The 16480-nt window shown below is 43.8% G+C and overlaps 1 protein-coding gene across 13 annotated transcripts in view; it reads right to left on the bottom strand.

The window, feature by feature from the left end:
- LOC144950078 (high-affinity choline transporter 1-like) overlaps positions 1-16480 on the bottom strand; it is a 140885-nt gene that overhangs the window by 18182 nt on the left and 106223 nt on the right. For 12 of the 13 annotated variants that reach the window (XR_013640344.1, XM_078880091.1, XM_078880097.1 and 9 more), the window contains 2 exons: positions 8517-8742; positions 7256-7369 (listed from right to left, as the gene is read on the bottom strand). Coding sequence is in view for 12 of the 13 variants with exons in the window: in XM_078880091.1 (XP_078736217.1) it covers positions 7256-7369; positions 8517-8700 (298 nt within the window). In the remaining variant the exon portion in view is untranslated. Of the gene's footprint in view, positions 1-7255; positions 7370-8516; positions 8743-12394; positions 12447-16480 lie in introns of those variants that run through there. The other variant, XM_078880094.1, reaches the window with a different exon arrangement.

The following is a 16480-nucleotide window of genomic DNA, read 5'->3' as shown; positions in this document are numbered from 1 at the left end:
TAAAATTGGCTTTTGGCAAATTTGATTTGAAACTTTCCTGACTGCAGGAATCACTCGGTGGGGTTCTTTCGTTAAAGTCTATGTCGGTGTATCTCTCTCTGTGTGTCTCCGTGTCTGTGTTTTGTCTCTCAAACTTTACCGAAAGAACAAAAGAGTGGCTTTTGGCAGCTCCTCCTAATCTGTCGACAGTCGGAACTAAGAGATATCAACGCAACGAGGCCGTGCTTATTGTGGCATTCATCCGACGGGAATGCAGATCGAGTTCGCGTGCGGCTTTGCGTTTGAACAACCTGCTTTTAGTCGCTCATTTGAGCAGTGGGAATCGCATCGACTGTTTCCAAGAAACATCTGTGGCGTTCACAGCAGCGTTGTGTTTGACAAGCCAGACGCAGAAGGTTGATGTCAGTCCAGAGTTGTTGTTGTTGTTGCTGCTGAAACAAATTGCTGCTCGATAATTGCCTTGGCAAGCTAACATGCTGATGTCCTAATCATATGATTGTCATATGTAGTATTCTGCTTTTTTTAAAAAAAGTTCGTTTTCACGCGTGGTGGTTGAAATGTATTATTTGTAATTGTATTTTCAACACATTCCAACATTATTACAATCCCGACGATTCACCTTGCTGGGTTACTGTGGGGGTTGCTATTAGGGGCCGAAACTCGACCATCTACCCCTTACCCCCACCTGCCCCCCCCCCACCTCCTTCCACCCCTCCCCCATCCCACCGGGCCCCCCACAGTCACGGCACAGAAGAGCAGGCTCGGAGGGAGTATCTGGGGAGCGTGTTGGTCAAAGGGCTGGGGAAACCCTGGGGAAAAGTCAAGTTGGGATGCTCACCAGGTGAGGCAGCCGCGTCTCGATCCGGTGATTCTCTACCTAACTTGACCCCTCCCCTCCCCCCGCCTTGTTGAATATTGTTCCAGCCAAGCCCCCCCCCCTACCGCCCCTCTCCCCCTTGCCTGACTCTGGGGCCGTCCATAAATGACGTCACGCGATTTTGGACGATTTTTTACCCCCCCCCCCTCGTCACAGGGCGTCACAAAAAGTCAGACCCCCCCTCTCAAATATGACGTCACAAAGCTCTGCCCCCCCCCCCCAAAAAAAACTAAAACATGCTTCAAATCGCTTTAAACTATTGTCACTGTAGTGCGTATTTAATGTGGCGCTGCACTCTGATGTTGTAGGAGAAAACATTTATTAAAAAGTCGAATTAATTAAGTAGAACGTGTTGTCTATATTTATTTAAAGTTGCGCATTTTGATGTGACGTCACATTTCTCACCCCCCCCCCCCTCCTTCGTCACACATCGTCACAAATGTCTGACCCCCCCCCCCCCCCAGTGCGTGACGTCATTTATGGACGGCCCGACTCTGCGATGGTTTTGAGAAACGAACGACGCACGAAATAACGGAACGGACATTTTTGGGTTTTTTTTTCTCTCACCAATTGTCCGTTTACTTGAGGTTAGCCCGACCGGCTCGTAACGGCAAGCGGGTAACGACACAACAACAACAACAACACAAACAAACAACAACAACATTCAACAGACGCCTACGCACGTGCCACGTCATTTGTTCGCGCTCGCTGGATACTCTTGAGAACCGCATTGTTCGCGATCAATGAGTTTAGAAAGGACTTATTACATCGTTTAAGGTTAGGGGCCGTCCATAAATGACGTCACGCACCTTGGGGGGGGGAGGTCAGACATTTGTGACGATGTGTGACGAGGGGTGGGGGGGGGGGGGTTTGAGAAATGTGACGTCACATCAAAATGCGCAACTTTAAATTAATATAGACAACACGTTGTACTTAATGAAGCAGACTTTTAATAAACGTTTTCTCCTACAACATCAGAGTGGGGGGGGGGGGGAAAGGGCAGAGCTTTGTGACGTCATATTTGTGACGCCGTGTGACGAGGGGGGGGGTCAAAAATCGTCCAAAATCGCGTGACGTCATTTATGGACGGCCCCTTAGCCTACCGATTTCAATGTTGTTGTTGTTGTTGTGTATTTTATTCAAGTGTGCCGTGTCGAGACGCATAAACGATTCCTAACGGCGGTGATTGTTGTTTGCCACTCCTGGGGTTTTTTTTACTGCAAATTTTATTCCATGCAACCACCCCCCCCGTGTACTAGGAGACATCTCCTTTACCAGTGGCAAAATATAGTAGTAGGTTTTTACCCTTTGAAATCTCCTTTACCAGTGGCAAAATATAGTAGTAGGTTTTTACCCTTTGAAATCTCCTTTACCAGTGGCAAAATATAGTAGTAGGTTTTTACCCTTTGAAATCTCCTTTACCAGTGGCAAAATATAGTAGTAGGGTTTTACCCTTTGAAATCTCCTTTACCAGTGGCAAAATATAGTAGTAGGTTTTTACCCTTTGAAATCTCCTTTACCAGTGGCAAAATATAGTAGTAGGGTTTTACCCTTTGAAATCTCCTTTACCAGTGGCAAAATATAGTAGTAGGTTTTTACCCTTTGAAATCTCCTTTACCAGTGGCAAAATATAGTAGTAGGTTTTTACCCTTTGAAATCTCCTTTACCAGTGGCAAAATAGAGTAGTAGGTTTTTACCCTTTGAAATCTCCTTTACCAGTGGCAAAATATAGTAGTAGGGTTTTACCCTTTGAAATCTCCTTTACCAGTGGCAAAATATAGTAGTAGGTTTTTACCCTTTGAAATCTCCTTTACCAGTGGCAAAATATAGTAGTAGGTTTTTACCCTTTGAAATCTCCTTTACCAGTGGCAAAATATAGTAGTAGGTTTTTACCCTTTGAAATCTCCTTTACCAGTGGCAAAATAGAGTAGTAGGTTTTTACCCTTTGAAATCTCCTTTACCAGTGGCAAAATAGAGTAGTAGGTTTTTACCCTTTGAAATCTCCTTTATCAGTGGCAAAATATAGTAGTAGGTTTTTACCCTTTGAAATCTCCTTTACCAGTGGCAAAATATAGTAGTAGGTTTTTACCCTTTGAAATCTCCTTTATCAGTGGCAAAATAGAGTAGTAGGTTTTTACCCTTTGAAATCTCCTTTACCAGTGGCAAAATATAGTAGTAGGTTTTTACCCTTTGAAATCTCCTTTACCAGTGGCAAAATAGAGTAGTAGGTTTTTACCCTTTGAAATCTCCTTTACCAGTGGCAAAATAGAGTAGTAGGTTTTTACCCTTTGAAATCTCCTTTATCAGTGGCAAAATATAGTAGTAGGTTTTTACCCTTTGAAATCTCCTTTACCAGTGGCAAAATATAGTAGTAGGTTTTTACCCTTTGAAATCTCCTTTACCAGTGGCAAAATAGAGTAGTAGGTTTTTACCCTTTGAAATCTCCTTTATCAGTGGCAAAATATAGTAGTAGGTTTTTACCCTTTGAAATCTCCTTTACCAGTGGCAAAATAGAGTAGTAGGTTTTTACCCTTTGAAATCTCCTTTATCAGTGGCAAAATATAGTAGTAGGTTTTTACCCTTTGAAATCTCCTTTACCAGTGGCAAAATATAGTAGTAGGTTTTTACCCTTTAAATCTCCTTTACCAGTGGCAAAATATAGTAGTAGGTTTTTACCCTTTGAAATCTCCTTTACCAGTGGCAAAATATAGTAGTAGGTTTTTACCCTTTGAAATCTCCTTTACCAGTGGCAAAATATAGTAGTAGGTTTTTACCCTTTGAAATCTCCTTTACCAGTGGCAAAATATAGTAGTAGGTTTTTACCCTTTGAAATCTCCTTTACCAGTGGCAAAATAGAGTAGTAGGTTTTTACCCTTTGAAATCTCCTTTATCAGTGGCAAAATATAGTAGTAGGTTTTTACCCTTTGAAATCTCCTTTACCAGTGGCAAAATATAGTAGTAGGTTTTTACCCTTTAAATCTCCTTTACCAGTGGCAAAATATAGTAGTAGGTTTTTACCCTTTGAAATCTCCTTTACCAGTGGCAAAATATAGTAGTAGGTTTTTACCCTTTGAAATCTCCTTTACCAGTGGCAAAATATAGTAGTAGGTTTTTACCCTTTGAAATCTCCTTTACCAGTGGCAAAATATAGTAGTAGGTTTTTACCCTTTGAAATCTCCTTTACCAGTGGCAAAATATAGTAGTAGGTTTTTACCCTTTGAAATCTCCTTTACCAGTGGCAAAATATAGTAGTAGGTTTTTACCCTTTGAAATCTCCTTTACCAGTGGCAAAATATAGTAGTAGGTTTTTACCCTTTGAAATCTCCTTTACCAGTGGCAAAATATAGTAGTAGGTTTTTACCCTTTGAAATCTCCTTTACCAGTGGCAAAATATAGTAGTAGGTTTTTACCCTTTGAAATCTCCTTTACCAGTGGCAAAATATAGTAGTAGGTTTTTACCCTTTGAAATCTCCTTTACCAGTGGCAAAATATAGTAGTAGGTTTTTACCCTTTGAAATCTCCTTTACCAGTGGCAAAATATAGTAGTAGGTTTTTACCCTTTGAAATCTCCTTTACCAGTGGCAAAATATAGTAGTAGGTTTTTACCCTTTGAAATCTCCTTTACCAGTGGCAAAATATAGTAGTAGGTTTTTACCCTTTGAAATCTCCTTTACCAGTGGCAAAATATAGTAGTAGGTTTTTACCCTTTGAAATCTCCTTTACCAGTGGCAAAATATAGTAGTAGGTTTTTACCCTTTGAAATCTCCTTTACCAGTGGCAAAATATAGTAGTAGGTTTTTACCCTTTGAAATCTCCTTTACCAGTGGCAAAATATAGTAGTAGGTTTTTACCCTTTGAAATCTCCTTTACCAGTGGCAAAATATAGTAGTAGGTTTTTACCCTTTGAAATCTCCTTTACCAGTGGCAAAATATAGTAGTAGGTTTTTACCCTTTGAAATCTCCTTTACCAGTGGCAAAATATAGTAGTAGGTTTTTACCCTTTGAAATCTCCTTTACCAGTGGCAAAATATAGTAGTAGGTTTTTACCCTTTGAAATCTCCTTTACCAGTGGCAAAATATAGTAGTAGGTTTTTACCCTTTGAAATCTCCTTTACCAGTGGCAAAATATAGTAGTAGGTTTTTACCCTTTGAAATCTCCTTTACCAGTGGCAAAATATAGTAGTAGGTTTTTACCCTTTGAAATCTCCTTTACCAGTGGCAAAATATAGTAGTAGGTTTTTACCCTTTGAAATCTCCTTTACCAGTGGCAAAATATAGTAGTAGGTTTTTACCCTTTGAAATCTCCTTTACCAGTGGCAAAATATAGTAGTAGGTTTTTACCCTTTGAAATCTCCTTTACCAGTGGCAAAATATAGTAGTAGGTTTTTACCCTTTGAAATCTCCTTTACCAGTGGCAAAATATAGTAGTAGGTTTTTACCCTTTGAAATCTCCTTTACCAGTGGCAAAATATAGTAGTAGGTTTTTACCCTTTGAAATCTCCTTTACCAGTGGCAAAATATAGTAGTAGGTTTTTACCCTTTGAAATCTCCTTTACCAGTGGCAAAATATAGTAGTAGGTTTTTACCCTTTGAAATCTCCTTTACCAGTGGCAAAATATAGTAGTAGGTTTTTACCCTTTGAAATCTCCTTTACCAGTGGCAAAATATAGTAGTAGGTTTTTACCCTTTGAAATCTCCTTTACCAGTGGCAAAATATAGTAGTAGGTTTTTACCCTTTGAAATCTCCTTTACCAGTGGCAAAATATAGTAGTAGGTTTTTACCCTTTGAAATCTCCTTTACCAGTGGCAAAATATAGTAGTAGGTTTTTACCCTTTGAAATCTCCTTTACCAGTGGCAAAATATAGTAGTAGGTTTTTACCCTTTGAAATCTCCTTTACCAGTGGCAAAATATAGTAGTAGGTTTTTACCCTTTGAAATCTCCTTTACCAGTGGCAAAATATAGTAGTAGGTTTTTACCCTTTGAAATCTCCTTTACCAGTGGCAAAATATAGTAGTAGGTTTTTACCCTTTGAAATCTCCTTTACCAGTGGCAAAATATAGTAGTAGGTTTTTACCCTTTGAAATCTCCTTTACCAGTGGCAAAATATAGTAGTAGGTTTTTACCCTTTGAAATCTCCTTTACCAGTGGCAAAATATAGTAGTAGGTTTTTACCCTTTGAAATCTCCTTTACCAGTGGCAAAATATAGTAGTAGGTTTTTACCCTTTGAAATCTCCTTTACCAGTGGCAAAATATAGTAGTAGGTTTTTACCCTTTGAAATCTCCTTTACCAGTGGCAAAATATAGTAGTAGGTTTTTACCCTTTGAAATCTCCTTTACCAGTGGCAAAATATAGTAGTAGGTTTTTACCCTTTGAAATCTCCTTTACCAGTGGCAAAATATAGTAGTAGGTTTTTACCCTTTGAAATCTCCTTTACCAGTGGCAAAATATAGTAGTAGGTTTTTACCCTTTGAAATCTCCTTTACCAGTGGCAAAATATAGTAGTAGGTTTTTACCCTTTGAAATCTCCTTTACCAGTGGCAAAATATAGTAGTAGGTTTTTACCCTTTGAAAACCTACTACAATATTTTGCCACTGGTAAAGGAGATGTCTCATAGTGTGAATGCTTACCCAGAGCTCTCAATACTCTGATAGTGCACTGTCTTTGAGTTGTACGCCTTTTGGCGTCATCTGGTCCAACACCAATTGAGACTAGGCTCTAAGAAAAGCTGTCTCGGGTGTGGACCAATCAACTTCAAGGACAGTGCATATCATTATCATCATCAGAGTTGTTTCTTTTTGTTTGCATTTTGACTACTTGTGTTGTGGTTATTGCAAACGTGATGCCTTGTATAACGGTGTCAGTTTTGTACCAGTTGAAAGGGTAAAAACCTACTACCACCCCCATGTGTTTGAGAATGACCCCACGAAATAAGCAGACATTGCAGAACTACTGCCTGGATACCCATAGATCCATCCCCAGAGGTGTGGACTCGAGTCATGTGACTTGGACTCGAGTCAGACTCGAGTCATGAATTTGATGACTTGCGACTCGACTTGGACTTGCATAACAATGACTTTGTCCCACCTATGAGATGTGGACTCGAGTCATGTGACTTGGACTCGAGTCAGACTCGAGTCATGAATTTGATGACTTGCGACTCGACTTGGACTTGCATAACAATGACTTTGTCCCACCTCTGTCCATCCCTACTAGTAGAGACACGTACATTGCAAGGCAGCCAACATTATATTCTCAATTCTCAGAGGTGGATTTTTTTAAACGGATGAAGTGACACATTTTTCGAGAGTTCTGCCATTACTTTTGGCGATGAACGGTAGAGATTTGTCCTTGGTGCAAGTGCGTGCTTTCATACCGACAAATAGGCTGACAGCACTGCCGATGGGAGCCTGCATCCACGCCAAGCCCATTCCGGGCGTGTATATGACCTCCGCCGTGCCGTTGATGTAAGCCCCTCCAACCCACGTGGCTACAGATATAAGAAGGGGGGACACACACACACACGACATGACACCAAGGCTATGTGCTCACAAACTTAAAAACGGCAATGTACCGTCTGTGCGATGTGTGTGTCTGTGTGCATGGTGTGCGTTTGCATGTAGATGGGGAGCGGTGGCGCAGTTCGATTCCTGTTTGATGATCCGAATCGATCCTGCCCCCCCCTGGGTCGACTCGGCCTCAAATGAGTACCTGGTGCGGTATGTAAGCATCACCACTGGGGAGACAAAGGCGGCTGGGCGTGGTGCTGACCACCCAACCCCCCCCCCCCCTCGTGCGCCGTTGCGGCTTTCGTAGGTGCTACCTGCTAACAGCACTTACCCCAACAGTCTTTTCAGGCTATACGGGCGAACTTTGGCTTTGGCGTGAGTCTGCGAGTATTTTTTCTTTTTTGACCAAATACCACGGTGGAAACACCCAATTAAGCTTGTGCCGGAGGCACCAAGAGGGGGAACAGGCGTTCATAACGCCTTCGAGCCAAAGCCCCATTTGGCGGAGCCATTTCGAACCCCTCCCAGTCAGAATTCTTCCAGAAACAGAAAACGACTGTGGCTGGCCACGTGGGATGTCGAGTTAAAGCTGCCAATCTTCTGCCGAGAGATGGACCGGTACCGCCTGGACCTGGCCACCCATCTCCTTCGTGCGCCGTCGTGGGCCTTCGCAGCAGAGGTCGCAACCGGGTACCCAATACCCGTACCCTACCCGATACCCGGCTACCCGTACCCGGCCGGGTACGGGTACCCGTTTGCGACCCTGGTGCGGCCGGGTACGGGTAGACCGTGAGTCACTGGTGAGTCACCGTTTGTCATTCATTTCCCAACGTCTTGTCTCTTCTCACAATTCAAGTTCCTAGAATCAACCCACCCGCGCCTGCCACAACATGGCTTCATCCCAGAGGTCGCAATCAGGTACCCGATACCTGTACCCAACCCGTACCCACGGTACCCAGCCGGGTACGGGTACCCGTTTGTGACCCTGGTGCGGCCGGGTACGGGTAAGGAATCAAAACCCGTTTGCGACCTCTGCTTCGCAGGTGCTGCCCGCTCACAGCGATTGCCCCAATAATGTCTGTCAAGGCCACACACGCACGGGGGAATCGTTGTCTTTGCACGGCACACCTGTGGTCGTGAAGATCCCGACGATGACGTTCATGTTGCGGTCCCCAACCATGGCCATCTCGCTCCGCGTGCTTTTGGATCGCTTCTCCGTCTTTCTGGACTTGCGTGATGCCCACACGCCCGTCGCCAGGATGGCGATGTAAAACACGATGACCGCCACCACACCTCCGACGTTCGTCGCCATTGTGATCGCTACTCAGTGGAGGTCTTCCGATTCGAGTTTGCTCTGAGGAGGCGCGCGCAGAGAGGGAAACGACGAGACAGTTAACGGAGGGAGGAAACACAACGCGCGATGATGGGATGTCAAATTGAGATACAAAAAAAAATTAATATCGTTGAACTATTTTAACTTTTTACTGAGCTTTCTAGCTATTTTTCAGAAGCGACCTGGCCACAAATGATAGCCCAACGAAGTGGCTTATCGAGTCGAAATGCATAACAGCTAAATACTCTAAACGCGTGATGTTGATTCTAAACGTGGAGTGAAAAACCAGAAGACCTGGAGAAAAATCCACGTGACCACGGGGAGAGAGAGAGACACCGCAAACTCCAAATATACAGCAGCAGGCGTCAGGGTCTGGATCGAACCCACGACCCCCTGCATACCAGGCGAGGTAGTTAACATCTCCTATTCATAATTTAGGGTTTTGGGTCAGATCGCGTTATTTATAAATGTGTCGTAACCCTCCACCACCCGACACGGCCAAACAGTAAAAAATGTGTCACGTTATTCAAAGGACAAAATAATTGACTTCTTTAGCCCACCGGTGTGCTGAAGAGAGAATCAACAGCATTTTAAAATTTGAGTAGTACGACGTTTCGCTGATAATTACAATCAGCTTCATCGGGCAAGAATGGTGAAGCTCTCCTGTTACTTCCGGTCTTAAATAGAGCAGCATCAGGGTGACGTCATCATTTATTTCAATTCAATCTGGTGCAGTGATTCGAGGCAAGGAGGGGGAGGGTATTGTAATTATATAGATTGGTAATCATTCAATTGTTATCCATTGGCATTTGTTTCCCTTATTAAGAATTGTAATTGTATTTATTTGATAATACGCTTCCAGGTCGCACCAAGCCTGTAGCTGTCATAGCGATTGAAGTTATTTCTGTTTCTCTCAATTTCAATGGATTCTCTAATTAGTCTTGGCCAGTAATAATTAGTTTTACACAACACTTCAACGTTATCAAAATCAATTGAGTGTCCTTGTTGACAAGCATTCTCTGCCACTGCCGACAGTTGTGTTTGAGATAATTTTATGTTTTTTTGGTGTTCTTTTAGTCTTACACTGATGTTGCGTCCCGTCTGTCCAATATAGCATCTGCCACGTAAACAATTAATCCGATATACACCTTCTGTTGATAATTTGGGCAATTCGTCTTTAGTGCCAGATACCACTTTTTGAATTTTGTGCACTGTACCAAATCTTACTTTAATGTTTTGCTTTTGCACAACCCGGGCTAATTTGTCAGTTACTCCTGAGATGTATGGAATTTTTATTGTTTGAACAATCTTATCGCTTTCAGCAGTGTTGCTTTGGCCTTCAGTGCTCTGTTAATTTGAGCATTATTGTAGCCATTCTGTCTTAGTGCTTCTTTAACATGTTTCATCTCTCTCACTAGACTCTCACCATCTGACACTGTTTTTGCCCGATGTATGAGTGTTTTGATAAGAGACGATTTCTGAGCTGGGTGATGATGTGAATCTGCATTCAGATAGGCATCAGTGTGCGTTTGCTTTTGGTAAACGCTGTGTGTTGTTTTGCCATTAAGACCATGTCCCAGCAAAATATCTAGGAACGAGAGTCTGTTATGTTCCTCCATCTCCTAGCCACCGTGGCTGGGTCTGTCTTGAATCGGCGACCTGGAAAATATGTCCATATTCGGCACACCACATCCAGTATCCCTCGCGCTATGGCCTACTGTGCCCACGACAGATACGTGCCTCCTATATCCCAGTCTCACAGAGACCCGGACAATATTACATCGGAAATGAATGCCCCTGGTGCTGTCAGATTTGTGTCATAAGGATCATGCTTCTGATACTGTGAGTTCGGTACACTCTTGCTGCGTCGGGGAATGGTCTGAGAAGAGGGCCAGTCGGGAATTACCCAGTGCTGGAGTGAAAATATGAAGGAAAAAAAACGCCTGCCATGCTGCATCGCAATGCAACAAAAATTAAACACCCTTTATTGAATTTTGATTTAAAGCTTTCGTGACTGCAGGGATTCATATTCTTGGTTCTTTCGGTAAAGTCACGTAGAAGGGAATTTATTTCATTATTTCCCTTCTAGGTGCGTGACGTCATTTATGGACGGCCCCAAAGGAGACAATTGCGTGATGACTCCGTGAATCGGAGTCGAAACGCGGCCGCGGGGTGTGCACCCAGTCGAGTGATGGTGCAGGGGTCAATCGCTTTCTCGCACTTCCTGTAAACTCAAGGTCATAGGAGAGAGTTGCCTACAGGAAGGCATATTGCACATCGCTCGGCGGGGGGGGGGGGGGTCGCTTGAACAGAGCCGCAATGCCATCGCGGCAATTGAACTCTCCTCGTTCAACTTGAGCTCGATACAAACGACATTCTCCGCCAATAGACGTCGCGGCCTGTCGCCTCGTCCCCCTTCGTTGACGTCTGCGTCACAACTACACGCGTGTTCGTGGGGGAAGGGGCGTGGGGTCAGGGGGGTGTGTGTTTAGAAACAGTGATGAAATCTGCTCGCGCGCGCATTACGTGCATTGTTACAATCGCAGCACCCCCGAGAGATGGCTATGGCTCTCCAAGAACACTCCACTCAGTGCTTGTTCGCTCGTTTAACAAATCTTATTTCTTATCCTGACCTGACCCCAATTATCGCCCCATTCGTGGGGTGACAGTCACGCGTAAATTAAACAAATATATAAATATCCTCAGAGCTGGAATTGAGAAAAAGTACAATAATTGCAAAACTAAAATTTACGTGATAGTATCTTCTTGGTTCTTTCGGTAAAGTCACGTAGAAGGGAAATAATAAAATAATAAAAATGTAACATAATAAAATAAAATTATCACGACGTTTCGGCCACAACACAAGCAGGCGTCCTCAGGTGAAGACAAAGCTGTTTTTTGTATTTTTTTTTATTTCTCTTCTACGTGACTTTACCGAAATAATCAAGAAGATGAATCCCTGCAGTCACGAAAGCTTTAATCGAAATGTAACGTGATAGTATTTAAGACCGGAAGCAGGTGGGATTACTTCACTATTCTGGCAAATCGCCCGAAGATGCCGGATGTAATTACCACCGAAACGTCGGACTACTCAAATTCGAAATGTTGTGGATTCACTCTTCAAACACACCGGTGGGCTGAAGAAGTAACTAATTGGCGTCTTGTTAATGTGATACATTCTTTACTGATTGGCCGTGTCGGGTGGTGGAGGGTTGCGACACATATTCTTGGTTATTTCGGTAAAGTCACGTAGATAGAATAAAACATGAAAATAAAAAACAAAACCCACGAAGCAGAGGTGGGACAAAGTCATTGTTATGCAAGTCCAAGTCGAGTCGCAAGTCATCAAATTCATGACTCGAGTCTGACTCGAGTCCAAGTCACATGACTCGAGTCCACATCTCATAGGTGGGACAAAGTCATTGTTATGCAAGTCCAAGTCGAGTCGCAAGTCATCAAATTCATGACTCGAGTCTGACTCGAGTCCAAGTCACATGACTCGAGTCCACACCTCTGCCACGAAGTTTCGATCGCAACACAAGCGGTCGTCATCAGGAAAATGGGGATTAGCCTCTAAAGGCAAACTGTTTATAAAGTATTCTTAGGTTTTTTCGGTAAAGTCACGTAGGTAAAAAAATACAATTAAAATTAATAAAAATAAAATAAAAATCACGACGTTTCGGAGGCAACACAAGCTTCCGTCTTCAGGTGGAACCGTCACAGCACGATAGCTGCATCAAGTGAGAGAAATTCCAATAAAACAGTCCTTGTATATATACTGGTTGAGGGTGGGTGGAGCCATTGTGAGGTTCGGTGCGGCTGAAGCACGCTGCTAGGAATGAGCCTTTGTTGTGTAGACTGGTTGGAATGGGAGGTTCCAAGAGTTGTTAAGGTGCGGCTGCTGTAAAGGTGTGGCTGCTGTTGATAAAGGTGTAGAGATGGGCGTAGCCCAAGTGGTGTCATCAGCATGGGCGGGGCAGCTGATGTTAATGTGGGTAGAAAACAACCACCAATCAAACGGCCGCCAGGTAATCATTGCACCTCGCTCCACACACCCACACTGCTGACGGGGGAGGATGACGAGGAAGACAAATCAAGTCATGACCCAAAGTGGTTGATGACATCGTGATGACATCAACCACTTTGGTCGCGACACATTTATGCTTACGCGAGTTAACCCAAAAAAACCTTGACTATGAATGATAGTTAGTTTGTGTGTGTGTATGTCTGTGCAGTTATTGGTGACCGGGCTTAACCTTATCAATTGTGCTTCTGTTATTCTGCAAAAATATTGTCACGAAATAATGCAATCACGTGAGCCACGATGATGAAGGCCGTACGATATATTGATTACTGTGGATCCTTACGCCGTACGATATATCGATTATCATAGACCCTTAAGTCGTACATTATATCGATTATCGTGGACCCTATACTCTTAGTTTTTTTCGGTAAAGTCATGTAGGTAAAAATTAAAAATATATTTTTTTAAAATCGAAATAAAAATAGAAATAAAATAATAAATCACGACGTTTCGGAGGCAACACAAGTCTCCGTCATCAGGTGGGACTGTATCAAGTGAGGCAAAATTCCAAGAGGCGAGCTCTTAAATACAAGTTAAGGGGGAGGGGGGAGGGGCTTATCTGAATGTGGTAGCCAATGAATGGAACGTGTTGGGGGGGGTGGGCGGGGCTAAAAGAGAACAATAGGTGTACATGTTGTTGTTTTACCCGGTGTTGGTTGACAATCCAAATGCAAAAAGGAGAGTACTGTTAAACGCTGGGCATGTCAACACTCGGTAAAGTAGAATAGTACCTGTCAAATAAGATGGCCAAAAAATGTGTAGTTAAATATTTTTTACATGGTTAATAACATCTTTCCAATGATTACTCACTTTGTACCCATCATCACGGTTGAAGTTTACCTTACGTCGTACGATATATCGTAGTATCGCTGTATTGCAGCTACCCTCGATTTGACCGACTGTTGTTGTCATCTTGCACACGAAGTTCGAGCCAGTCCATCACGTGGCTTCGCCCCTCGTACATGACCCCTTGACCCCCCACCCCCCCCTCCCCCATGAGTAATTGTTGCCCCGTGACTCCCCTTGTGATTCAGCCCCCCCCCCCCCCAAGAGTGATATGAGGAGTGACATGATTGTGGATAGTAGTAGGTTTTTACCCTTTTAAACTGGTACAAAACTGACACCTTTATTCAAGGCATCATGTTTGCAATAACCACAACACAAGTAGTCAAAAAAGCAAACAAAAAGAAGCAACTCTGATAATGATAATAATATGCAAGGACAGTGCATCATTATCAGAGTTGCTTCTTTTTGTTTGCTTTTTTGACTACTTGTGTTGTGGTTATTGCAAACATGATGCCTTGAATAAAGGTGTCAGTTTTGTACCAGTTTAAAAGGGTAAAAACCTACTACTATATTTTGCCACTGGTAAAAGAGATCTCATAATGATTGTGGATATTCACACATAAGTATATATATAAAATTGTACATATGTAAAAATATGCCAGGCGTTTGGTGGCATCTGCTGTTGTTTGAACAAGCGTTGGTGGATCACGCGAGGTTCGTGAAGAGATCTCATAATGATTGTGGATATTCACACATAAGTATATATATAAAATTGTACATATGTAAAAATATGCCAGGCGTTTGGTGGCATCTGCTGTTGTTTGAACAAGCGTTGGTGGATCACGCGAGGTTCGTGAAGAGATCTCATAATGATTGTGGATATTCACACATAAGTATATATATAAAATTGTACATATGTAAAAATATGCCAGGCGTTTGGTGGCATCTGCTGTTGTTTGAACAAGCGTTGGTGGATCACGCGAGGTTCGTGAAACTCCCTCCGTTACCCGTGAGTGTCGATCTCACCGGCGTACATGATGGCGAGTTACAGCACGTGGACATCGAGTATATGGCTGCCATCAATGCCCACGTGGTAAGCCACTTCGCCGAGATATCGTTTGCGGCCAGGACGCTTCTGAAAGAGAAGCAATTAGCCCAAGTGGGGTTTACTGGACATCGGCGAAAAAGAGCTTCATAGCTCCTCGGATTCCTCCAGTAAAAAAAAACATATTCGGACTCCGATTCTGAGTGCTAGCTCCCTTGCACGTGTGAGTTTGCTCCGAGGTACTCTGCCCTAGGGGGTGGTGGGGGGGGTCCACAATGCAGTGGATATCTGAGCCAGTCCCCCGAGCCTGGATTAAATGTTGAGGAGGCTCGGAGCGAAAGTGGTTGCTGATCACTTCGGACGTGGGAAATAATCGTCACCGGTGGTGGCCGTGAGCGGGAATCGAACTCGGGTCGCCGGGTTCGTAGCGCGGCGCGCTAACCGCTACACTACAATGCGTTACGCTTCCACATGCGCGGGTCACATGACAGATGTGACGTCACAGCTCACTTGCCGTGCAAAAAAATATGCATTACTGAGCCCCCCCCCCCCCCCAAAAGTGTATTTTTTATAATGTTTGCATGGTGTCCAGTCTGGAAAGTACCCACATGGCAAATTTCCAGTTTGTTGCATATCGGGAAGTACGCTAAACATTTCGAGCAGACACACATATTCACAACTTTGCCTTTAAATATATGGAGATATATGGAGATGACGGTCTTGCCCCACCACCCACACGCGCACCACCAAACAGCGGTCGACCCATCCATACTGCTGTGTCTACAGGGGGACGCGCCATCGTGCGATCAACGCGTACACACCGGGGCAAGGGCATCTCTTTCATTGAGTTTGTCAACAACAACAAACAGAATCATGTATTCGCGCGAGTCTGGCCCAGCCTGTGTTTCGTACCCCGCTGCGGTCGAGGTCGCTTGCTTTGTACAATGTCAATAGTCGCACTGAGATGACCCCGTGAAATTGAATGTCCCCGAGTGGACAATGAGTTCTCGCCAGACCTTATATCAAAGCCATTGAGCATTGAGCACATGCCCTTGTTGATACCGGACGCTTCGACTCAATCGCTTTTCCCAGCGTTGTTCGCGCAGTCAAAAGTAAATTCACAACGGTCAAAGATAAATCCGCTGCAGTCAAAGGTAAAAGTGCAGCAGTCGAAGGTTAAGGTGCAGCAGTCGAAAGTTAAGGTGCAGCAGTCAAAGGTTAAGGTGCAGCAGTCGAAAGTTAAGGTGCAGCAGTCAAAGGTTAAGGTGCAGCAGTCGAAGGTTAAGGTGCAGCAGTCGAAGGTTAAGGTGCAGCAGTCGAAGGTTAAGGTGCAGCAGTCGAAAGTTAAGGTGCAGCAGTCAAAGGTTAAGGTGCAGCAGTCGAAGGTAAACCCGCAGCAGTCAAAGGTTAAGGTGCAGCAGTCGAAGGTAAAATCGCAGCAGTCAAAGGTTAAGGTGCAGCAGTCGAAGGTAAAACCGCAGCAGTCAAAGGTTAAGGTGCAGCAGTCAAAGGTTAAGGTGCAGCAGTCGAAGGTAAAATCGCAGCAGTCAAAGGTTAAGGTGCAGCAGTCGAAGGTAAAACCGCAGCAGTCGAAGGTAAAATCGCAGCAGTCAAAGGTTAAGGTGCAGCAGTCGAAGGTAAACCCGCAGCAGTCAAAGGTTAAGGTGCAGCAGTCGAAGGTAAAATCGCAGCAGTCAAAGGTTAAGGTGCAGCAGTCGAAGGTAAAACCGCAGCAGTCAAAGGTTAAGGTGCAGCAGTCAAAGGTTAAGGTACAGCAGTCGAAGGTAAAATCGCAGCAGTCAAAGGTTAATGTGCAGCAGTCGAAGGTAAAACCGCAGCAGTCG

This window comes from Lampetra fluviatilis, chromosome 56, assembly GCF_964198595.1.
Source record: "Lampetra fluviatilis chromosome 56, kcLamFluv1.1, whole genome shotgun sequence".
In the NCBI taxonomy this organism is placed as follows: domain Eukaryota; kingdom Metazoa; phylum Chordata; class Hyperoartia; order Petromyzontiformes; family Petromyzontidae; genus Lampetra; species Lampetra fluviatilis.
This window is presented reverse-complemented; position numbering and strand designations above follow the sequence as displayed.